This window comes from Equus quagga, chromosome 17, assembly GCF_021613505.1.
Source record: "Equus quagga isolate Etosha38 chromosome 17, UCLA_HA_Equagga_1.0, whole genome shotgun sequence".
Classification (NCBI taxonomy): Eukaryota; Metazoa; Chordata; class Mammalia; order Perissodactyla; family Equidae; genus Equus; species Equus quagga.
This window is the reverse complement of record NC_060283.1, coordinates 43,193,815-43,219,664: the sequence shown is the minus strand read 5'-3', so window position 1 is coordinate 43,219,664 and position 25,850 is coordinate 43,193,815. Positions and strand designations below refer to the sequence as shown.

The 25,850-nt window shown below is 38.4% G+C and overlaps 1 protein-coding gene across 5 annotated transcripts in view; it reads left to right on the top strand.

The window, feature by feature from the left end:
- Nucleotides 1–25,595, top strand: part of DAW1 (dynein assembly factor with WD repeats 1) — a 39,684-nt gene extending 14,089 nt beyond the window's left edge. The window contains exons 3-14 of one of the 5 annotated variants that reach the window (XM_046644206.1): nt 607–751; nt 2,150–2,208; nt 4,450–4,572; nt 8,311–8,410; nt 12,565–12,672; nt 14,394–14,500; nt 15,396–15,498; nt 16,401–16,515; nt 20,888–20,964; nt 22,765–22,927; nt 23,038–23,119; nt 25,208–25,595. In XM_046644206.1, the coding sequence (XP_046500162.1) occupies nt 607–751; nt 2,150–2,208; nt 4,450–4,572; nt 8,311–8,410; nt 12,565–12,672; nt 14,394–14,500; nt 15,396–15,498; nt 16,401–16,515; nt 20,888–20,964; nt 22,765–22,927; nt 23,038–23,117 (1,180 nt within the window). In that variant the 3' untranslated portion in view covers nt 23,118–23,119; nt 25,208–25,595. Of the gene's footprint in view, nt 1–606; nt 752–2,149; nt 2,209–4,449; nt 4,573–8,310; nt 8,411–12,564; nt 12,673–14,393; nt 14,501–15,395; nt 15,499–16,397; nt 16,516–20,887; nt 20,965–22,764; nt 22,928–23,037; nt 23,120–25,207 lie in introns of all 5 variants that reach the window. The other 4 variants (XM_046644205.1, XM_046644209.1, XM_046644208.1 and 1 more) reach the window with 4 other exon arrangements.
- The last annotated feature ends 255 nt before the right edge of the window (nt 25,596–25,850 follow it).

Sequence of the window (25,850 nt, the reverse complement as noted above, 5' to 3'; positions counted from 1 at the left end):
TTTTCTTTGAGGGAAATAGTGTTATAGCCAATAATAATAATAATAATAATAATAATAATAATAATAATTCTTCGAATGTTTATTTTTGGTTAAGTACTTTCTCTTTCCCTAAAAATATTTAAAACCTAACCTTTTTGAATCTCATTTTCTTCATTACTAAAATGGTTATGATAAAAGTGTTAAATGAGAGAGTTGTTACAGGAGTAGATGAGAGAACATGTGTAAAGTGGGAGGTATAGGAGTACCAGATGTTCATTTAAAAGAAAAAAAGAAACAGGAAAAAATAAAGAGAAAGAGCTCATGTTCAGAACCAGGATACACTTGGCTTTCTTAGGTAAGCAATCAGATTCTTCGCACATCCATGGGAGAAGTCTCAGCTAATGAAAGTTATTCTAGAGAACTCGAGTGGTTTTTGTCTGTGCTCGTTATTGATTTGTATGATTTTTTTCCCCTAGAAATCTCTTGGTGAAGATGATGGTGTTCTTGACATTTTATAAACGTGGTGCTTTGTAAAGCAATGCCATTCTTCATGTCATGAATGTATATGCAATGTTTTGCACAGAAAAAAATAACATTTGTGTGTGTGTGTGTGTGTGTGAATTTCAGCAGCGATGTCGATACGTTAGTGGAAGAGATTCAGAAAGCAGAGCCTCTAATTACAGCTTCACGAAAAGACCAAGTGAAACTTCTGATACGGAGATTACAGGATAAACTCGGACAGCACAGCAATCACAAATTCTATCTTTTTAAGGTAATGTGTATTGAAAAAAATACTAGGTAGAAGAATTTCGATGAATTAATTGATATCCTGTTAATTCGAGGTAAAATACAAATCAAGCTTTCTCTTTGCCTCAGTGCCTCACATGTATTTGCTCAGACTGTCTCAAAAATGTTTGTTGAATGAATGGATGAAATTCAAACATTTATGTCTTGAGAAGTTAAATGAATAAGTTTAATTCTAGTAAGTTCAGCTCTTCTTTATAATGATAAAGTTAAAGGGTAACCGTTAAGGTAGTTAAGTTAGTGAATAAATAAAAAATTTCTTCCAGTTGGAGTAATAAGAAGTTGTGTTTTATGGTATATCAATATTTCAAATTTTCTGCTTCCATGTGAACTAACTGTATTTCAGTAAATTTTTTATTGATAGGGCTTATATAATAACTTTAATGTAATATAAATACGTTAATTTTTTCCTATAGATTTTAATGATTAAATTAAAAATATAACAAATGTAGTCATTTGTTACTTCAAGATCAACTTTTATTTTCTCTTTATTAACAATATTTAATAGTTTATTCCAGAATTGCTTCATATTATGCTAATTTTTATGATTTAAATATAATTATAATAAAATATAACAATTATCTATATATTCAGCATATTCTATCTGATACAAAATATCCAGGCAATCTTTTGTATTAATCTATTCAATTTACTGAAAGAGGACAAGGTGATTCTTATAATATTTCTTTTTCCAGTAGGTGGCACTATTTAACTTCAAATATGAGCTAAATAACCAGCGGGACCTTTTAATCTATCCTCCAAAGGGAACATTTTTAATAGTGAAAGGGGACGCTATTAATAGTTACACTCTGGCAGCAGACATAACTGGGACTGTCCCAGCCTAGTCAAGCACTCTATCTATAAACAGGCTATCCAATTTAAGTATATTCATTCAATGAATATTAAGCATTCACTACCTGCTAGACAATGTAGGGATTGAAAGATTAGACATATCCTGACTTTATCTAAAGGAGCTTCAGGATTCAAAAAGTGGTAATACATTGTAAAATCTGTATTTGAAACGTATTTAGTACATTTCCTCTATACACTCTTCATGGAAAACCATGTGCAATATGTAAAAGAAAATATTATAAATGAGTGCAACTGGGTACCTTATTTAATAGCCACAATTTATCTTAAAGCCAAATTGATGGAAAACACAGATTATCTGTAACTACCAAATGTGTTATTGATCTTAATAATAAGAGGTACAATGTATTCTTTCGCATTTGTTCAGATATTGGATATTGTCCATTTATTATGTATAATTACGACAAACTTGGCTGTCTTCATTGGTTTGAAGTTAAAATTAATGAATTAAATTTAACTTTGAGTTTAAAACAAATGTTGTTTTCTTTCATTGAAGGTTCTGAGAGCACATATACTGCCATTGACTAACGTTGCACTTAATAAATCGGGCTCTTGGTAAGGTTCTTTATTTATTTAAAAAAATTTTTTAATAGACTTTATTTTTTAGAGAAGTTTTAGGTTCATAGCAAAAGTGAGCAGAAAGTGCAGAGATTTCCCATATACTTCCTGCCCCCCCCCCACCCCCAGCCCCCCCCCCTATCAACATCCTCCACAGAGTTTTACATTTGTTACAGTTGAGGAACCTACATTGAGACATCGTTATCACTAAAGGTTCATAGTTTACATCAGGGTTCACTCTTGGTGTTGTACATCCTGTGGGCTGACAGATGTATAATGACATGTATCCACAATTACAGTATCACACAGAGCAGTTTCACTGCCCTAAGAATGCTCTGTGCTCTGCGTATTTATTTCTATTTCTATTCACTATTTCTAACAATCAAGGGATAAAAATTTTTTAAAATAAAAATTGTATATATTTAAGGGGTACAATGTGATGATTTGATATACATATATGTAATGAAATAATTACTACAGTCAAGCTAATTAGCTTATCTCCTCACAGTTACCAATTTTTTTGTGATGAAAGCACTTGAAATCTATTCTTTTTGCTTATTTCCAGTATTCAGTACAGTATTATTAACTATAGTCATCATGCCATACATTAGATTTCTAGATTTAATTATCCTACTGAACTTCAATTTTGTACCCTTTAACCAACATCTCCCCATTTCTCCCACCCCCAAACCCCTGGTAACTGCTGGTCTACTCCCTGCTTCTATGAGTTCAACTTTGTTTTTTTATGTACCACATGTAAGTGACCTCATACAGTATTTGTCCTTCAGTGTATGGCTTGTTTCACTTAGCGTGATGTCACCCAGGTTCATCCATGTTGTCACAAATGGCAGGATTTCCTTCTTTATCATGGCTGAATAATATTCCATTATTATGCACCACATTTTTTTTTTTATCCATTCATCCCTTGATGGACACTTAAATTGTTCTCATATCTTGGCTATTGTGAACAATGCTGCAATGAACTTGACTGCAGAGATCTCTATGAGATCCTGATTTCATTTCCTTTGGATGTAAACCCAGCTGGGTCATATGGTAGTTCTATTTTTAAATTTTTTGGGGGAACCGTCATATTGTCTTCCATAATGACTGTATCAATTTACATTCCCAAAGAAGCTAGGAGGAAAATGGCTTGTCAACCTTCCTGTTTAGTTGAGTTTAGATATCAGAGTTTGTTTTCACCTTTTATCACACCACTTGACATTCAGACTGGCTTTTCAATTTTGTGCATTTTTTTTTTCTGCTGGGGAAATATCTTTCCTAACAGAATATTTAAAAAATAATAAGATACTGCAGCATTTTGAATTAAAATATTAGAGGTCAATATACTAACTATTCTTGTAGTACAGCAGTCATGTTAAAGGATTGTTGAATATTAAACATTTCTCGAACACTTACTAGTGTGCCAGTCATTGTTGCAGGTCCTGGGGAAGATGGTCCTTAGCCAGGACTAGCAAGTATAAAAGAAACCATGCAGTTCTTCAGAGACTAGCAAGAAGGTGAATCTGGCTGGTCAGGATGTACTTTTGGGAGAAGTTGAGGTCTCAGAGATAGCCAAGGATGCCGGCCTTGTACTCTGCAGGCAGAAGTTTAAATTTACCTCTAGATTGCTAAGAAGTCATTTGAGGAAGGTTAAAAAAATACCTCCAATTTCTGTGAGGAAAATACTTGACTTTTAAGGGCCATGTGTGAGCCAAGACCCATTAGATGGTTTCACTTATTTAGGCAAAAGATGGAGGCGATGGAGCTGGTGAGAAATGGCCATACTAGGGATGTATTTTGAGGTTATGCTAACAGAATTTACTAAAAGATTTTGTGTGGGATGTAAGGGAAAGAGGGGAATCAAAGATGATGCTAAGATTTTATGGTCTGACTAACTGGAAGAATGATAGTGTTTATTGAGATATATTAGAGTTTCAGAAAATGTTATGTATTATTAGCATTATTTAGTTATATGATTATTGATATTATAAGAATGATTGTTGGCAGGATTACTCTTTATTTTATTTAGCAACTCCTTTTTGCGTTTGGGATGAAATTGGAGAATTTCCAAACTAAAGGATTTAGATATTGTTCCTAATTCAACTGTTTGTTCTACATACACAATTTCCATCCTAAAAAGCAAGGTAAATGGGGTTATTATCCTGCAGGTAAATAAAAGCAGTCTTTATTAAACACTGTTATTATCGCCTTGTGATTTGTTTATATTCCTTGTGTTAGCTTTATCACAGGAAGCTACGATCGGACATGCAAACTCTGGGACACCGCATCTGGAGAGGAGCTCCACACCCTGGAGGGCCACAGGAATGTGGTTTATGCCATAGCGTTCAACAATCCTTACGGGTAAAAAGACATTCACTCATTCACTTATTCCTTAATTAATCCATTAATTCATTGATTCATCTCTTCCTCCATCTATTGGGAGAGGAAAGGAAGAAGACATAGAATTAAAATTTATTGAGTGCCTGATATGTGCTTTGAAAGTCTTTTAAATACCTCCTTCAGTGCTTAGAGGAGCTTTGGGATAGGTATTACTGTCCTCGTGTAAAGTATATAAAGATCAAGCACCCCTCCCAGGATCACACAGTAGTTAAGGGGAGAGACAGTTCAAGCTTGAGCAAGGCTGACTCTCTGCCCATGGGAGTTCTCGGACAGGCAGCTCCTACTGATGTGACAGCACTGGGCTGATGCTTCTGGAGAATGTGCATACATACATAACGTGGTTTGCTTTGTTTAGAAGTTAGTTTACAATCTTACCAGGTAGAAAAAAATGTGTATAGTAACATGCTAAAAACAGAACCAAATACACTAGAAGGATTTTTAAAGCAGCCTCTGGCTACCCAATTCAATAGATTAACCAACATTCTCTATCCTTTTGTGCAACATGCTACTGATGCTTATGATTCCCTGAATGCTTGCAGCAACTAGGCTGCCCACTGGGCTGCTTAACTTCTCTTCTCACTGGTTAGGCTCTAAGCTATTTAAGAGTGAGTTGTATTTGTGCACAAACCTGCTTATGTTGGTGGTGCTCTCAATTGTAATTATGTAATTTAATACGTCATTTAATTAAATACTGCTTAAACAAATAAAATATGAGTGTGAAAATAAAGCTGTTTTTTCTGTGAAGACATAGATAAGGTAAATCTTTGAAAAGTTGTTAGTAAGTGACGTTGTAGATGAGACCTATGTAAAAATTAGAAAACCTCTTGTAAAAATTTAGAAAAATTCGGCACTTGGATTGTTCTGTGAGTGTGTTTAGGTTCCTTAAGCTCTCATTCCACTTTAAAGAAAAGAAAATTGGAAATTATGGAGGTTGGATGTGATTTCTGTAAGACCGATAATGAACTCCAATTAGCTGATAAGGCCTTGGCCTCTTGTCACAAGATTGGCAGATGGATGTATATATTTCACTAGAAATTTTTAACGTGTATTTTTTTTGTGATTTCCCCCTTTAACTGACTTTTCCCATTAACCAAGCTGCTTCAATAAATATGTTTGTGTTCCTGAAGCATTATGATAAGTAGAAACAAACAGTGAATGGTTTAAAAGTTAAGAAGAGCAAGAGATCATTGTGATTTTTCCTGGTTAAGGATGCTGTGAGATTAAAGTGTAGGCATGAAAGATGGAAGGTGGAGAGAGGGGTGAGGACACCCTGGGCGAAGGGACCTTAGCAGCCCGGTGTTTCTGGTGGGGCATTGTCAGGCACATTCAGCGGCCAGTCTCTGTGGTGAACATGCCATGTTGAGAAACAGAAGCGGGTGAAGTCAGAGCATTCCGTGTAGTTTGAATTCTGTTCTGGGGGACTGAGTTGCTAAGAAAAGTTTGTGGACATGGGAGTGACATAAGGAAAGCGCTATTCCAGGATTGCTCTGGCAGAGAGAAGGGATCAGGGGTTTTGGGGTGGGAAGAAACAGGAGGCAAGGAGATCAGTTAGGAGGCAGAAGCAATAATACACACATGAGATGATGGACACTTAGTCTAGGATAGTGGCAGCGGCAATAGGAGGAATTTTATAAAAATGTGGTGCACTTAGAACAGAAATTTTATACCACAATTTGTAAAAACTTATCATCTAGGTTGCTAATGTCATTACATCTTTTAAAAAATGTAATACACTTTCAAAACACGTTAATTGTGATGGCAAAAACTTAATTGGTACAATTAAAATGATTAAATATTTCAAGTAAATTACAGAAAATTTAACTTTGATGCATGCATTTTTACATTGTAGAGAATGATCATTTTTATAATACTTTATTGCACCAACTTATGGGAGAGAAAGATTTTATTGAAATTAGAAATGACACTGTTTTACTTCTGATATAATCCCTACTTTAATTGCAATGTTATTTAAAGGATTTTAAAAGTATGTTGTCTATAATATAGTACCGTCTCCTTTAATAGTCGACTTAACAGACATGATGTTTTTGGATGTCTATCTGAGAACTAAGGTCTCTGGGGATGGAGATGTGAGGAACACTCCTCACTTTTTGGTTCCTCTATTGAATTCTACCAGGTGCCCCTGATGAAGAACCCACTTGTCCAGTGACATAGTCTGATGATTTATGTATGGGTTAAAGCAACAATTTTCACTACACTTTGGGCATTGGAGTTTCAGTGGAGTGAATTTAAGAGAACCACTGAAGACTAAGAGGGAGTGTGTGTGTGTGTGTGAGAGAGAGAGAAACAAGCTTCACTCAGTTTAGTGTTTATTTGTTTTATACATTAGATCAAGAGTAAGCTTTGATTCAATAAAGTAATTTTAAAAATCATTGAAATTAGTAAATCTTTTATAATGTGGTACCCAATGGATATAGAGAGCCATATGTGATAGAACAGAAATGGATCAAGAAACAGTAGCAACTTGAGACCAATGTGTTTGAGGGGCAGGAAGGATGAAAATGAATGGAGGGAACTGATGAAGAACTCGTAGGGCTTTCAGTACATCTTGAGCAGAAGTTGAAAGACATCGGCAGCTGATGGAAAAATGCCTTAGACTGGATGTCAAAGGAGAGCACCAGTGCAGAGACTGGCTTGTGGAAAACCAGCCTTGTGTGTTAGAAAGCTTTGATGGGGGGATGAGTATCCCCCAGGACAAGATGTCCCTGGAGCATCAACAGAAAGGACCTTGCTTCCCTTTGGTATTGCAGACCACAGAAATACTATGTGGGTGGCCTGAGAACAGGGGTGAGAAGCAAGATGTCAGTGTTAGTCTGGACAAATATAAATCCTGAAACTGTGCTGAGCACTTATAATTTGCTTTGGGATAGATGTTTTAGATCTCAAGACCCCTCACACTTTTGGACAAGGAGCTTGCACTGTAAATGATAATCCAATTGGGTGAACATTTTGATGATTTGCTATTTAAAGGACAGATAGGGGTCAGGGATAAAGGAAAAGATTTTAGTTCCATGACAAAATTCCATTCTATCCTGCTCTTACCTCTTGGGTGTTGACAGTAGCTTTGCTCAACAATAAACACAGAAGCTCTTGTTTGAAAGGGACTGAAGTCTTTATCACATCTCCTCTTTCAACCCTCTTTCTTGTTCACAGACCTTAAAACTGGAATAATAAGGATAATATTTTGACAAGGAGATAATATTTTGACAAGGAGACACTCACTGTCTAATTTTTCAAAACTTTGTGTAGCTATATGGTTAATTGGATTTATATCTTTGCAGTTTTCTTCTTGTAAATTCTATGTTATCCTTTTCAGTAGACATGCTAATAGAGTTTTTCTATGTTTATATAACTCATGTTATACATTATTTTCATTTGTTAGTAATTTTCTAAACTAAATCTTTTACCATATTCATTGTGCTAATTTAAAAGATTTTGTAATCCTAAACATATTTCTTTAATGTAGAATCTTTAAAATTAAAAGATAAACTGATACCATTAAAAAATTAGACATTTATTTTGTTATCCACTGAAACAAATAAAGGATTGCTTAGTGTTTTAAAAGTGAAGTAAATTTCTGAGTAGAGATCCATATATTAATATCTGGTCTTATTTCAGTGTGTGATATACTGTGATTGGATTTGATTTCAAAGTCCACAAAAATTTTTTTTCAAATTTTAGTGACAAAATTGCCACTGGGTCCTTCGATAAGACTTGTAAACTATGGAGTGCAGAAACGGGAAAATGTTACCATACCTTTAGGGGTCATACAGCAGAAATAGTGAGTATGTTTATTTTATTATATTTTTTACGTTGCTGGTCTTTTTTAAAAAACTTTTTCCTTTTTCTTTCAATAGACTTTATTTTTTAGGGCGGTTTTAGGTTCACAGCGAAATTGAGGGGAAAATGCAAAGAGTTCCCATATACTCCCTGCCTCCCCCCTCCCCACTCCACACAGTGTGCCCACTATATCCCCCATCAGGGTGGTACATTTGTTACAAGTGATAAACCAACATTGACACATCATTGTTATTTCTTTTTAGAATTCCAGTATAAAATTAGTGTGGTTCTACCTTTATAATTAATTTGAAAATCCCATCCAGTATTTTAGGTCTATATATTTTAAGTGCTGGTATTGATATAATTTATAAGCTACTCTAGCTTTAATATCTTGCAGATATCCTGCATTGACTAAGCAGACATGTAATATGATAAGTATATGAGTAAAACATCCAACCTGACTTTTTCTTTTTCATTGATTTATCTTTAAAGGACTGCCTCTATAAGGGTTGATGAAGTTCTCAAAATAGCTTTTAAAGTAACTTTTTTAAATCATGTAAAATACTTAGGCTAATTGTCGTCTTGATATCATTAGAACTTAAATTTGCACAAATAGTTTGATACTCTAAGTAGCTCTCACTATTGGGAAGCCCTTGCTCTTGGTCAACTTGGTCAACAATTAGCGAGGTAATTGGTACCCTATGGAACAAGTGATAGCTTTTCTTTTTTTTAAAGATTTTATTTTTTTCCTTTTTCTCCCCAAAGCCCCCCGGTACATAGTTGTATATTCTTTGTTGTGGGTCCTTCTAGTTGTGGTATGTGGGACGCTGCCTCAGCGTGGTTTGATGAGCAGTGCCACGTCCGTGCCCAGGATTCGAACCAACGAAACACTGGGCCGCCTGCAGCAGAGCGCGTGAACTTAACCACTCGGCCACGGGGCCAGCCCCAAGTGATAGCTTTTTAAAATAAACAGCCTGCTTATTTTAGGAGTAAAATCTGCTTATATGAATCCTTCAGGGTCATGGTATATTCATCCAGCAAGAGCTCATGCTATGTTCAAGATACTTTGCTAGACACTGGGGATATCGCAGTGAAGAATTATAACTAACTTTTTAATGGCACTCAGTGTGCATGGAGCACTATTCTAAGCCCTTTGCATATAGTAGCTTGGTTGCACCTGATAACAACCCTAAGAGGTATATATTTCCCCATTTTACAGTTGAGGATATTGAGGCATAGAGAGCTTAAGTAACTTGCTGACGGTCATAAGACAGACATAATCCTCATTCTCATATTGTCACTATGTTTCCACATGCCCTTGGAATTTTGAAAGATTTTCTCTATATATAGTTCCTAGGAAGACATCCATATTTTTCATGGTCAACATCATCAATCCAATAAATATTTGCTAAATATTGACTGTGTGAGAAGCTCTGGCCTATGTGCTTGGATTCCAAATAGAATCAGACATAGTTCTTGCCCTCCAGGGATTTTGCAGTTTGGTAGAGGAGTAGAAGAGTCAATGAATAAGTCAAAAGACATGTGGTAGGTGTGCTAGAAGTTGGCAGAGTGTTTAGTGAGGGCACAGAGGGGAGCAGTCAAGTCTCCTTGGCGAGGGGAGGTGTTCAGGAAAGACTTCACAGAGAAGTGGCACATGCATTTTAGGCAGAGGGAGCCATGCTGGCAAATGCCCAGAGGAGGTGTGCAACAGTGGTACGTGCTTGAGAACTCAAGTGGCTCTGTGTGGCAGAGCAGTGCTTTCCAACCTTCCCCAGTGATGACATGCACAGAATATGCTAATATGGATTTGCAATGCACTCTGGGGAGCTGCCTGCTGCCCACCATCAGAGGTGACAGGCAAAGATCCCTGGTGGTGCCCAGCTGCCTGGGTTAAGAGTGTCAGTGTCTTGGCACACCTGTAATCCATTCAAAGGCAGACCACAGCATGTGCATGATTGAAGTGGGAGAGGCAGACAAGGCCATTTATAGTTTTATAGAGGGTCTCATAAGCTGTGCTAAGGAATTTGGACTTCCTCCTGTAGATAATGCCATAGGTGGAGACTTTTCAGCTGGGAGATGACGTGGTCAGTTTTGCTCTTTGGGAAGATCATTTTTTTCCGGCCGTGTGAAGGCAAAATGGGAGGTAGGTAAGATTAGAAGCATGGACCACTTGGGGATCTTGTTGCAGTCCAAGCAAAAAGGATAAAGGCTTGTCCTGAGGCAGGTGAGGAGAATGTGAGAGAGGTTGGGGATGGAGGAGTAGGACTGGATTACCAAGGAGATATGAGACATGAAGGAAAAGGGAATCCAGGGTGGTTCCCTGATTTCAGGCTTAGGCAACTGGCAGTGCCATTCACCAATTCTGTACACAAAAGAGGAGGAGCAGGATTGTTTCATATGATGCCCATGTCTTGGACAGATGGATAAAAGCTGTGTGATATCCAAACAGAGGCATCCATTTGGCAGTTGGCTCTTGGGGCTGAACTAAGCAGCGAGGTCTAAGAAGGAGACATGGTTGTGTGAGTCACTGGCGTCTGGGTGGCAGTAGAAATCACTGATCAGTTGAAACTGCTCCAAGGAAAAGGTAGAGTATGGGGAGAAGGCTGATGGAATCTTGGCAAGATGGAGAAGAGAAACTTTCAAAAGACAAAAAAAAAAAAGAGATAAGACAGAAGAAAAGCAGAGTGCTGTCAAGGACATCAAGAAGGAAGAAAATATTGAGAACCTCAGGGAGGTTAAGTGGGATGATTGACCAAGCCTCTTGAATTGGATGTTTAGCCAGTGGTTTCAGTAAAGCTGAAGAGTGAAAGGTGGGCAAACAGGGAGTGACGGTAGACTATTTTTCCAAGGAATTTGGTTGTACAGGGAAATGAGGTAGTTAAAAGGGAGATACATAGAGTCGAAGGAGGCTTTGTTTCCATGTGGGAAAAGCTCAAGCATATTTATAGGCCACCGGGAAGGATCTAGTCTAGACGGAAGAAAAAGTTGGGGGGCACATCTCCCCTAGGAGTGCAAGGAAGGGGATGTCTTAGAATGGATGAAGAGATCTCTCTGAGACAGCCTGACGGAAAGGAGATTGAGGGCCAGGTGAGGGAGTTCCCACGTGATCGAAGAATTTTCTCAGGGAAGTAGTAGGAGGCAAGCTTATCTGCTGAGGAGGGATGAGGACGGGAGTAGAGGCAAGAGTGGGGGAATGCAAGGATGTGTGCAGCCAGTGGCATGTTAAACAAAGTAGGGAATGGTGCTGAGGACGGAAGGCATGAATGAACAACACGAGTAATCTGCTCTGTCAGTTTCTTAAGCTGCCTCAGCAGAGTGATGAGGTAAGGAGGGCAAGTGAGCAGATAAAATCTCAGCTTGATAGAAGTTGTTAGGAGTTTTACGGAGGATGCAGTTGAAAGACAGGACTAGGTCTTGAGGATGCTGGCAGGAGTGATGCTCCCAGTTGAATGGGGATGATGGACCAGGAGAAAAGGAAAGGATCTCAACGAGATGGAAGATATCCTGGTTGGGAGAGGTGGTGCGGTAGGTGGTGTGGTAAGGAAGAGAAAAAGCTGGAATACTGGGAAATTTGAACTATAGACTGGTGTCTTGGTAGTGAATGTTCTAGAGAAGATTCAAGGCTGTAAAGATGTCATTCAAGATATCAAGGTCCAGGGTGTGGCCATTGGAGTGATTATGAAAAGGAGTCCAGGATCATGGGTCTGGGGGTGTTGGACAGATGGCCCACACAAAGGCCTCCTAGGATTTGGAATTGAGACTGAGCCAATAGCCAAAGTCCTTGGTGAGTGAGGGAGTGTGATTGAAAGGACTGTGATAACAGCAGCAAGGAAGATGGGAGCCAGACAGCATGCCTCTCAGAGGTGATGTGCTTTGCTTTTGTTCTTGTTCTGTGTCTGGAAGCGGCAGGGGGGTCAGTGTTCCTGTAAGCCTGAGCTGGGTGATGAGGGACAACGAGCAGCCTCTTTTCAGGAGGAGAATGCTTCAGGATCCAACCTGCAAATAACAGGCTACTTGTATTTGGTATTTTGCTGTCTGTTGTGCAAAGAATTAGGCAGAATCTAAGGTATTTGCATTTTGAAGCTTTTCTATATGAAATTAACAATTTACAACACCTCTGTCCTTCTAAAACCTCATCTATTTCATGTAATTCAGGTGTGTTTATCGTTCAATCCTCAAAGCACATTGGTGGCTACCGGAAGTATGGACACAACGGCCAAACTGTGGGACATTCAGAACGGAGAGGAAGTGTTCACTTTAGCAGTATGTTAATAATGTCAATAACTTCAAGAGTTTTACATTCTCATTAGCCTTTCCTTAGGATAAGCCTATTATTTGTGTTTGTTTTTGTTGGGAATTTTATTACAAAATTAGCTCTCAGTGAGAAGATGCTTTTGAGTTACTGGTTTCCAGGCTGGAGTGAGAGAGTGTTCCAGTTGGTCTGCTGGCTACTCCCAGAGACTCAGATGGAAGTGCTGGGGAAGCCAGATGAGTTTTTATTTTGGTTAGCTTCAGTCTGTCAGCCATACCAACTATACCTTAAAATCTGTCATCATCTGTCTGGCTAAAAGCAAAGTAGGTGGGAGCTGGCACCCTTTGGAAGAGGCAGAACTGGAGAATCTTGCAAGAAGATTCCTTAAAGGGATGACAGTTAACACTCTTCTCCTCCATCCTCCAGTCTTAGAAACCTCCTGTACTACCAAGTGGCGAGTGGCCGGAGGTGAAAAGCCCACAGATTAAAAGTTGGTGGTGTATCTCCACAGGGGCCCCTGTCTGTCGCCCCTACCACACACCCAGCACCTTCCTCTGACCTGCTGTCCTCTGCTTCTTTCCACCCCAGCCATAACCACCAAGCAAAAATAGGGCAGGTCTCTGTGGCTATCGGTGGGAACACCTGGATGGGAAATCTAGTTTTCCTATCCTTTTACGTTATAAATGAGTTAAAAACATAGGACCTCTTTCCTGGGAGAGCTCTTTTTAAGAAAGTTAAAAAACAGACTGAAAAAAAAGAGAAAAAGCACTGTTTTTAACTGACACCAAGGATTTTTTTGCCTTAGAATGCCTAGCATTATTAATTATTAATATAAGTATACTCTCTCTGGTCTTCATTCTCATCATTTCTGTTGGTCACTGCTTCTCCACTACCTGTTGCTTCAGAGGGATGCCTAAGAGCATTCAAAAGGATGCGTCCCGCCCTGCACACCCACCCCTGTCTGCTGCCAGAGAATACATTTGTTTTGTGTGATCAAAATTTTAATGTTCAGCTACATTTTTTTTGTCATTTGGAATCAACCAGAAATTTAATCTGTACATGAACTTTAGTGTTATTTGAAAAGGTAATCATGTTAATTTACTAAAATATTAAGGAAAATGAGGGATATACTCCAAGCAGAATCTACTTTAGAGAGGCACTCCTTCCCGTGGTCTCATACAGTTTCATTCCTCAGCCCTGGTCTGTAACCAGGTCAAGGGCAGGCCAAAGACCAGACATTTATTAAACAATTCACATTAAATTATCGTAAGAATTTCCTTTTTAAAAAGTTGTTAACTGTATTTCATAAACTGTTTTCTCTTACCTGTCACCTGTTATTAGCCTATAAAGCAAACAGCCCTCTTTAATGTTTCCAGAACAATGTGAAAGAAGCGTTCTGATTTCCCAAAACATACCCGCTTCTTTTCTTTACAAAAACAAAAACAACTTAATTGAGTTAAAACTGACTTGCTTTAAATGTATGTCAAGTTTGAGTAACCCAAAGGAATTGTGCAACCGTCACCAAAATCTAGTTTTAGACATTTCCATCACCCCCAAAAGAAACCTCATGCCCATTTGCAGTCACTCCCCATTCCCACCCCAGCCAACCACAAGTCTCCTTCTCCCTGTATAGCTTTGCCTTTTCTGGCATTTTCTTCTAAGCTATGATATTGTACATTTGTAGAACTTGCTTTATCTACAGGTACACATGATGGTATCTGCTCTCTTTTAGGGACATTCAGCTGAAATCATCTCCTTGTCCTTTGACACCTCAGGAAACAGAATCATCACGGGGTCTTTCGATCACACAGTTGTAGTGTGGGATGCTAATACTGGAAGGTATTCTTAATTTTAAAGAATTTTTTAACCTGGATCAAAGGATTAAGAAGACGATGTTTGTTACTAGTTTATTCTTGTATCTATTAACTGTGCTCTGGTTTCCGTAGGAATAGGACATACTGAAAATGAATTAGTTCGTTCTTTAATGGTATTTCTGATCCAGAAAAAATGTGTGATTTCTTAGAATTCTGAACAAATAATGCTGAGCAGTAACAAAAAAGGAGAATGTTAGCAATAGCCTGGTTATATAGCTATTATTTATTCCACGTACTATGTAATCAAATTTCAATGGCTTGTCATTATGGTAGGCATGGATATCGTGAATAAATAATATCATGGCTAATTTCCCAAATTTAATTTAGTCCAAGAACTTCAATTTCCTTCCTAATTATTTTTGGTCCTAGTTGCTAAGAAGATAACTCAATAAGCCTATTTGTGTTGTAAAACTCTACTCTTGGACTTGCCTGCATTTTAATAGAGGGGCTGATTATCAGGGGTGCTGATCAAGATGAATACAACAGGAAGTGAGAGAGAGGAAGGGCCCTTCAGACATTTGATAGGTAGTTTCTGAACTGCCAGGGGTCCACTCATCTGGTGTAAGAATGCTTCCAGAATTTCAGACTACCTTTATTACTTCTTACCTGTTCTTTTCTGAAGTGTTGTCTTAAGGAATGTTATTATCTTTGATTGCTTAAAATATGTGTATGTGTGTTGAAATGAAATTAGTAGCCTAGTTGACTCCTCTTGTGCTATGGTAAGCTGTCTTTGTTCTGTCATCAAAGATGTTATTTGGTGAAAACTAAAGTTAGACTGTACATTGATGGGCTTGACATTGTTTGTGCATATATTGGAAGTAAGGCATCTTTCACCAGTTTGAGTCATTTGCATTTTGCAGGAAGGTGTATACCTTAATCGGGCATTGTGCTGAGATTAGCAGTGCCTTATTCAACTGGGACTGCTCTCTGATATTAACTGGCTCTATGGACAAAACCTGCATGGTGAGCTCAAGAAATATCTCTGCTTTTTAATTCTTGTGTCTGTACTTTTTTTTTTTTTTAAGATTTTATTTTTTCCTTTTTCTCCCCAAAGCCCCCCCCCGGTACATAGTTGTGTATTCTTCGTTGTGGGTTCTTCTAGTTGTGGCATGTGGGACGCTGCCTCAGCGTGGTCTGATGAGCAGTGCCATGTCCGCGCCCAGGATTCGAACCAACGAAACACTGGGCCGCCTGCAGCGGAGCGCGCGAACTCAACCACTCGGCCACGGGGCCAGCCCCTTGTGTGTGTACTTTTTACTGTGTCAGATATTCATGACAACACTAACAAATTTCAAAGGTGCTGTAAAATTAAGATATTAATTCATAAATAATAATTTATTTATGTAATTGATTCAAATGTATTAAAAGATCCTATCTTAAAAGGCACATTATTTTTCTTTAATGCCCCTCTACTTATTTATTAAATTTTGATTAGAGCAAACATCAAGGCGTCTCACCACAGTGTCTCCATGCCTTTGACTTTCTGTTACTAAGAGCTTATGCTCTGAAATTATTATTTGATTATACATCAGATTATAATAATCTTAATGTACTTTTCATTTTAGAGCAGTGTAGGTTTAGTCAAGCTCATTATCATTTGAAGACCTTCATATGAAAAGAGGGCACTTCCATTCCAATCAGTGAAGCATGCACTTTGAGATTTTTTCCTAACATAGTGGCAGATTTATATACTCATTCTGAATGTCTGTCTTCGGACTTCTCTGTGTCCAAAGTGTGCCTTGTTAAATGATTGGCTTTGGCACGGTTATTTAACCAGCCATAAGCATGTCATAAAGCCTACTTTTGGCCATCTTTGCACTTTAGACAGGAAGTCATAGTCTTCTTCTTCTTTTGTTTAATAGCAGCTGTGGGATGCTATGAATGGAAAATGCGTGGCAACGTTAACAGGCCATGATGATGAAATATTAGACAGCTGTTTTGATTACACTGGAAAGCTTATTGCAACTGCTTCAGCTGATGGTAGGTAATCTGTTCACACGTTTAAATTATGGAGGGTTTTATGCTCTGTTTGATAAACATAGATGATTCTATGCTATATGTCATCTCCCCGATGGCCAGCTATGATAGAAACTGTATCTGCCTCATCTCTGTGATGTCTGTCTATGTCACTACACTATGTGTCATATTCTTGATAACCACATGTGGTACTATACAAAGTCTGCACCATCTCCTTGACAACCACATATAAAATGATACTAGGTCTTCATCATCTCCGTGATAACTATATATAATGGTATATTCTGGGTCATCTCCCTGATGGTCATGCATTTTGCTACACTATGTTGACGTCATCAACTTGACCACTATCAATGGTACTATAATAAATCTGCATTATCTGCTTTATAACCACATGTGCTACTCTACTATGTCTAGCTAATCTTTGTGATGAACATATATGGTTCTATGCCATACATCATCTTCTTGATTATCACTTATGATTCTACACTATGTCTGTGTCATCTTATTTACAACCATGGGCTGGTGCTACACTATGTGTGTCTCAGTTCCATGAAGATCACATATGATGCTATAATACATCTATTGTATTGTATTATATCTATTGACCATGTATGCCATTGTATTATGTCTGTCTCATCCCCCCAGGACCTTTGCTACAGTATATCTGCATCATCTCCTTGAAAGTGCAGTATTATGCTGTGCTGTGTTTTCATCCACTCCTTTAAAACCATGTTTAATGCTATGCCATATCTGCATCATATCCTTGATAACTACTTATGATGACATTACAATATATATCTTATTTCTTTGATGACAACACATCACATTACACTATGTCTACTCCGTCTCTTGGTCACCAAGTAAGATACTACATTATGTATGCATCATCTTCCAGATGAGCAAGTGGACACAATGCTGTCTGCACCATCTTCCTGATGACCATGCGTGATATTTCACTATACTCTTATCAACTGTTTAAAAACCATGTATGATGTTACATTCTACCTGCATCATCTCCTTGATTGCCACATATGATGTATACTATGTCAGCATCATCTCTTTGATAACCATGTATGATGCAGTACTAGGACTCATCTTGCTGACAGATATGTATGATGCTACGCTGTGTCTGCATCATCTCATTGAAAGCCACATGGAATGCTGCATGATGTCCGTATCATCTCATTGACAACCATCTGCATGGGCATATTACTTCTCTTTGAACACCATGTGGGATGCGATACTATGATTATGTTTCTCCCTTGATCACATGTATGATACTACACTATTTCAAGGTTATTTCCTGGACAGTAACCTCTGAATATTTACAGTGTCTGATCTCCTTGATAACTATGTATAATGCTATTCTTTCATAATCTCCTTAATAACTAGGTATGATGTTATATATAGGATCATCACCTTGATGACAATGTATAACCCTAATCATTGTCTGTGCCATCTCCTTGTTACTGCATATGATGCTACAATAGGGCTGCCTCATTTCCTTGATAACTATATGATGCTACACTGTGTGTACTTCATCTCCTTAATAACTACTTGTGATGTTATTATAAGTTTCTCGATTCTGTCAAACACCACATATGATGCAGTACTATGCTTCATTTCTTTGATAACTGCGTAATTCTAAATTATTTATACATCACTTCCTTTACAACTATTTATGATGGTATATTGTGGATTATCACCAAGAGGAACACATCTGGTGCTATACTGTATCTGTTTGTGTCATCTCCTTGATATCCGTGTACGATGCTATAGAATGCATCATCTCTTTGTTACCATTTTATTGCTATGCTGTGTCTGTATAATCTGTTTGATAGTCTTTCATACTATATTGTGTCATGTCCTTGATAGCCACATACAATGTTCCACTGTGTGCCTCATCTCCATAGAGAACACCTGTGATGTTACACCATGTCTGTATTATCTTCCTGATGACCACATATGTCACTGCATTGTGTCTACTTCATCTCCTCGATGACTATGCATGATGATATTTTATGTCCACCTGATCTTCCTGATTACTATGCCTCGTGCTACCTTATATCAGATTTTACACCTAAAGAACCACCCTTGATGCTGCAATATGTTTCATCACCTCCTCGAAAACCATGTTGGATGCTACGCCAAATCTGTCTCAGCTCCTTGATGGCCGCTTGATGCTAGAGCATGTTACACCTTTTGTTATACCTTTGGTGACAATGGATTACACCACGCCATATCTTAACAGACATTTAAGAAATTCTCGCAAAAATATAATGCTTTTTCTAGACATGACCTGTCATTTGTTTGCCTGTGTTTGCTCCTTGTGACTAACATACTTTTAAGTAGTCACATATCTTTTGTGCTGGAATCAGTTGTAGAATTTTACTGGTGATTCATTTGAATTCCATAGTCTTTGTTTCATTGTTGTCTCCCTTTTCAAAATTACATTTACATGCTTATTCTCTTACTCACTAGGACTTTTCAAAGGTGATCTTTTGATCACACATACAAGTCCCTTTTATATCCTGGAATATAAACACCCTGAATGCGGAGAATTTTATTTTTTAAAGTAACTCTTTACTTTTTCATCCTTCTCATGGATCTTGGCTTTTAAAAATCATCTCTGAACTGTAATTAATCTGCCCTTTTCATTTTAAATGTCATTCTCATTTACACAAAAAAATACATTCAACAAATACACATGGAGTACTTACTTTGTGCCAGGAATTGTTTTAGAAACATTGGATATACCAGTGAACAAAAGAGAGAGGAATCCTTCCCCTGGTGGCGCTATGTTGTGGAGGGTGAGACAGTGAACAATGCCATGCATGTGTTTTATATATAATGTTAGAATATTAAGAGTTGGTTAGCGCCAGGGGGTAGAAAACAAGCTAGGCTGGCAGAGCAGGATGTGGAAGGACGGATGAGAATAAAATATGAGTTCAATTCTTCTAGCTTTGTTTTCTCTGTCATCTGCTATTTCTCCTAGCAGTGATTCTATTCTTTCCTTGTTCAATAAGACATTACTTCAAGAAAATCTTTTTTTCTTTTGGTGTGTTTTGTAAACCTCTTCTCATTCTATGCCTTCTAAGAAGTCTTGATGTTTAGACCAATCTTTTTTGTTTATCTCTGGTCTATGCTCCTCATTCGCTTCTTAAAACTGGGTCTCATTCAACAGAATTAGTTACCTGGCAAGCTACATCTGTTCCTTATATCACCGTTTTCTTCCTCATTGGAATTACCCTCTAGGCTGAATGTTTTTTTCTTTGTGCCTTATTCCTATTTCTAGCTTTAAAAAAAATTACAGTTTCAGGCTGTGTTATTTCTGTGTTTTACGAAATGTAAAAATGCTTTTGTAAAATTTAGAGTATGACTCTATGCAGGATATTTCCTTTTGTCTTATTAAGAAACTCTTAAAACAAGTTGGTCACTTTCCTTTAAGGCTTTTGCAATCTCCAACTAAGTAGGAGTGTGATATTTTTAATCGCATTAATTCTAAAATAATTTTGTCTACTTCCTCCTGAAGTTGACGTTTTCAGAAAGGTAAGTAAAAAATTTGTTAAGATGTTTTTCTTTTCTCTGAATGAAAATTAAGTAACCAAAATTCCCTATCCTTGCTGATTTTACCTCTATTTGATGCTGTAATTTGCGATAAGAAAGCCTCCTTAACCTGGCCAGATAAATTGTAACTTTTTTTCTGACAACAATTTCACTACAGTTCTTTTTCTCCTTCTATGCTTATTTGACTTCTCCGCTCTTTAATTCTAAAGAAATGTATTTACTTCTTCATCCATCCATCCATCATCCATCCATCCGTCATTCATTTACTAAGCGTCTACTATGAGATTGGCACTTCTGGGCACTGGGGATACAAACCGTTCTATTGGCTCTTTCTGCTGAAAACGGTTTCCAGTGCCTGTTCTTTGTTCATTGAGCAGTGGCCGCTGTTCCCTCTAAGGCAGGCCTCTCACACCTTCTTGTAACTGTATACTCATATTTGGTGTATGGTGATGATTTTGCTGCTTATTTCATCACCAGCCTCTCAAGACTTGTTCTGATTCCCTTTTTTTCCTTTAAAATCCGTTTTCTTTCTGGATTCCTGCCCCTCCCCCCTTTCTACCTTGGCACTCATTATCTCTTCTAATAAGCTCAAGACTAGAGAGGTACTCCTTTTCACCATCTTCTCCCACAGTGGGACCAGCTTGCGTTTAGAATATTAAGTGGCTGGCTCTCACCGCAGGCAAGAAGACAAACTTAGCACAGGGCTTGTGTGTCAGAGGAATAGATATTTAGATAATTCAAGGCATATGGTTCAAAGTTCTGTGTTTCAGATGAATTTATATCTATCCTCACTCCTCTCAAAAAGGAACAGCAAGAGTTTTCAGTGCAGCCACAAGAAAATGTATTAGCAAACTGGAAGGCCATGAAGGGGAAATTTCAAAGGTGAGTTACTTTCTAATTTGGAGCAGTTTCCTTACTTTCAAAAGTAGACAGCATGCTTAGTATAAATAGTTCTATTGGCGCTGAGGGTACTAAGGTTTGTCTAATTATCTCATTCCTTCTGAAAATCAGTTACCCACACTTTACTTTTAAGCGTGTCCTCAAATTCAGCATAATAAATGATTTCTAAAACCTTTCAAAAAGCATAAAACAGCGTTCTCCTCAGCCATCAGCAAGAGATTTAGTTAGCTGAAAATATTTATTAAAGCTGTTTAAGAAGCTTATGGAGTGCATTTCCCAATTCTAGTAAACACACAAATTTATATTATGCAAAAATATGCTGTGCAGCAAGTGTCAAGTGTTCTGTTAATCAGATGCTACTGAGGAAGTATTTCTTGGAAATATTTAACACTTATCAAAGTTTAAAATGACCTGTTTTGAAACAAAGCTGTAGCTAAGGATTTTGTATAAGCTCCTCCCAAAAACTTGTTCACAGAGCAGGGCCATCCGGTCAGTGATCTGAGGTTTTAGAGGTATCCGTGGAAAATTTTAGAGAAGGGTGGGACGTGATGACTCTCACCTCCCTGCTTAGCCCAATTCCTTGGTCTCATACCTGAGGTCAGATTTGCTCCTTCCTTGTAAAATATCAGCTTGATGGTTTCAGGGGTCAGAAGGCTCCGCCTGGACCCCGGAACTGCCCACTGCCCTATTCTCTTCTCTCCTGCTCTGCACCTGCTGCCGGTGGTTTGCTGGCCTATCAGAGCTGGTCTCTGAGACAGTGCAGAGCACATCTTCTTTGCAGGCTGGAAGGCCCTAGGGACTGGCAGGAAGAGGGGTGGGGAAGTGTGGACATGGGAGACAGGCTGAGGAGAGAGCCTGAGCCATGTTCCCAAGTGTCTGACCTAGTAGTTATTGACAGGGCTAGTGTGTCCCACTCAACAAGTTCACATCTATTTGTGTGTGTGTGAATATAAAGAGGACCCAAAGTCTGTATTATTGAATTTTATGTTTGTTAAGTGATATATTGCTTATTGAATTGCCATCCAGCAATGGCATTTCTCTGGAGTGCAAAGCTAAAGGGTTCATTCATTCATTTAGCAAATGCTTTTTGAGTGTTTCCACTGTGCTAGGCACTGGTGACCCAGTGATGAAAAAAACAGACATGGCCCTGCCCTCATCAAACCTTCAGTTGTAGAGGAGGTGGCCCAAATCGTTGTCTTCCGATGGTCTAGAGAGGGTTATAAGCATGATGCCCAAAGGAATGGAAGACTAACAGTTTCATTTGCCTGCCGCACAGATACCATTTGATAATGCCTGGCATGTTAGGAGGCACTCAGAACATATTCGTGGAAAGTGCTGAATTTTGAGTAGCAATAGAAAGCCCTCTCCTGTAGGCCCTGACTTATTCTCTGACATAGATTGAAGGAGGATCTGTGTGCGTTTGATTACAGAAAGTTGGGTTGCAGAGATGGCAGTGGGTTTGGGTATGAAGGAGACCAACTTAATAAGGCATCATGAGTCTTGGAAAGAAGCCAAGGGGGGAATACTGAAATTGTCAGGGTGCTTTGGTCTTTATCCTTAGAATTGTGAGGGGGGGGGGAAATTAAGCTTTCTATCTAGATTTTAATTTTCATGTATTAGTCCCTGCAATATTTTTCCCATTGTGGAGGAACTGCTCTATGCAAGAATAAATACCAGGCTGGGAAGGTGACAGGTACTTAGTAATGTCCTCTTTTTGCTGGTTAAAAATATATTGGGAACCATTATGCAAACCTGTGATCATTTTTCCTTTCTCTTTTGTAGATTTCTTTTAACCCCCAGGGAAACCGTCTTCTAACTGGCAGTTCTGACAAAACGGCGAGAATCTGGGATGTTCAGACTGGTCAATGCCTGCAGGTTCTCGAGGGGCACGCTGATGAAATCTTTACGTGTACTTTTAACTATAAAGGCGACATCATCATTACAGGTAGGGGAGAAATAACCACCACAGACTCAGTTTTCCTTTTAAATCAACTATTAGAGTTTCTAAGCTGAATACCAAAAGGAATTCACCCGTACCCCTCACCCTTCTTCCAGGGTCTCTGCTCATCTTGCTGCATTCTACATCCATTATTTTAGTTGCATTGCAGAACCACCGGAGTGAGCTCTGCTACTGACTGTAAGACTTTGTGAATTTTGAGTTTTTGTTGCTCTGGGCAAAATAAGAATTTAGTAGCCTGCCTTACTGGTTACTACATTTCCCTGGGCATCAACCATCAAATGGTTAATTTTCAGCTGATGTCAGTAAGTTTTAGTAACTAAAACAAGTCAGGACCGAGTTCTCCACCGCTGGATTTATAGCCCATTCGAGGTTTATTCTTGGAGCTAAGTTGTTTTCTCCTTGGGTGTCCCCTGCTAACACATTAATGTTAGGGGAAAAGAACACATTTTGAGCATTTTTCAACCACTAACAATCTATTGTGAATTAATCATATAAGCAACATTTTATAAGAACTGGATTGAGAATAGGTGAATTTAGATTGCGGAAAGTAGGGGGATGACAAGAATATGGTGTAATGTTAATGTGGTTCCTCTGGAGGAGGCCTTGGCAGGGAGTGGGGTGCTACCACTGAGGAGGAGGGATGTCCTAAGAGGGCACAAAAGACCAAACTCTCAGTGATCCTCATTGTGTCGAGTAGATTTAAAAATTGCTTATCTGGTCTAATAACTTAAATGTCACACACTCGTGCTTGGCTTTATATATTGGCTGATTAGGTAGCTCCCTAGTCATATAACTTCAGGGGTGCTGAGAATACGCTCCCCTTTTGCCCTAAAATACCTCCCCTTTCTACCTAATTATGGATAATTTCTAAAATTTCAGATTACTTTCTTTGGGTTTACGACTTGCAAGTGTTACTAAAATGTAGATACTCCTAAAACGATACGTAATAAGCCATATATTTTATTGTGAACACAAAATCAAATCCTTTCCCATGATGAGAAAAGAGGTGGGAGGCTGTGATAGAGGGCACAGGATGCTCCTGTAGGGAGCTGCTGCCAAGTAAGGGAGAAGGAACCCAGGGCCGGGTTGTCAGAGGACCAACCTCTCCTGGTCCATGTGTCTCATGTTAGCCAGCTCTGCAATATCTCTGCTCTCGACTGCAAAAGACCCTGGAGAGTTTAGGGAGGGAATATTAATTGTCTGTGCCTTGTTTTAGAGCTGGCACTTAAATTCCTGAGCTCTTTTAAGATATGACTGATTTATTTAGTGTATCCCAATGCAACAAGGTGCTAAATACTGGCCCACTGGAGAACAGAGCTTGTTAGAATGGGGGTCATACTTCTGTCTTGCCAGCAGAAAAGCCATCACCTTGTTTGAACTGATCTCCCCTATTTTCTCGGCAGACCCCAGTCTGATGAATTGCTTGCATTTCTTAGTGGACTGCCTGAGGTTGGGTTTAGAATCGCAAACTGGAAGAAAACTGGCCATCGTGTTCACAACATTTTTAAAAACATGAAGTACCTTTTGGTGGAATAATCAGTTTTCACAGGCTTTCCCAATCCTCATAGCCCCCACACTTCTTATATTGATGTTACGAGTCTGGCCCCTGAGGTTTAGAGAACCAGCAGGGCCCAGTACTTCTCCACACCAGGGTTGTCATTTCCAAAGAGGGAATGTGAATGGTGCCCCTTGGGGAGGAGTATATGAAAGCAATTTGGAAGAGTCTCTATCATAGTGATGGGGATGGTGGGAAGATGCAAATTTCATATTTAGACGGATGATGAGAAGACTCTATTGACATTTTGAGGTATTCCAAAGTGGAATGTGCTGCTTCCTCATAAACTAATCACCCAAACCTGGGGATGGTCAAATTCACTGTATTTCCATTCGTGGTGATGTTTGAGGGGAGGGCAGAGGGAATAAGCAGAGGGAAATGGCTGAAGTGGGGGCTTTCTCAGGTCCTCTCCAATTCTAAGATGCCATCAATCTTTCTGGTGTGTGTGGGACATGAACTTGCCCACTTAAGGACTGACAGAAATCAGGCAAAAAAAAGAAAGAAAAAGAAAAAGATTCCCTCTAAAAGAAAAAGAGTCACGCTAAAAATGCCTGAACTTGGCTGCACAGGGGCTCTGAAGCTGGGCGCTGAGAATCTAGCACATTTAGCACATTGATAACTGACAATGACCCAGAAAATGTCAACTTGTAAAAAGAGAGAGGTAAGTGAATAAAATAAAGAAAAAATAACTGTGAAATTTGTTTTATTAGGCAGCAAGGATAATACCTGTAGGATATGGCGTTGACTGAAGAAAGCCAGTCGATGAGCAAACTTGCCGGCCATAGTGATTAAGATCTGGAGCTTTGCAAATACTAAGCAAGCTGTTTTGATATTTTGTGTGTTTTCTCTTTTTCCTCAAATCACCCGTTTATACACTGTTCTTAACTTCATGGATATGACCATTAAAACTGATGAAGTTATATCATTTCTTGATATTATTTGATGGAGATGACAGGAAACAGCATGACGTTGGGCACATGCCACTGGTTATTTCAATTTTGTTTTATTTTTTAATAGCATCATGATACTGATAAATGAAACCATAGTAATTTAACAATTATAATTGTTAAATAATAAAGTAATATAATCCTAGATTATACTTTGAAGGTTATTATTATAATTACTGTTGAATAAAGTTTTGGAGAAAATTCACTGTGAATTATACACCTCTATTTATCATGTATGTTTTTAGGGGGACATGTATGTTAGGAATTTAATTAGAAGTTTTACTATTTAGTTATTTTACTTTTTGCGGCTAAGAATGAGAAAAGCAATTTTGGAATAGAAGACTAATCTTTCTTCCCTCATATTCAAGAATATATCCACGCCCATCCCTCCAAAAAATGTTGAGGA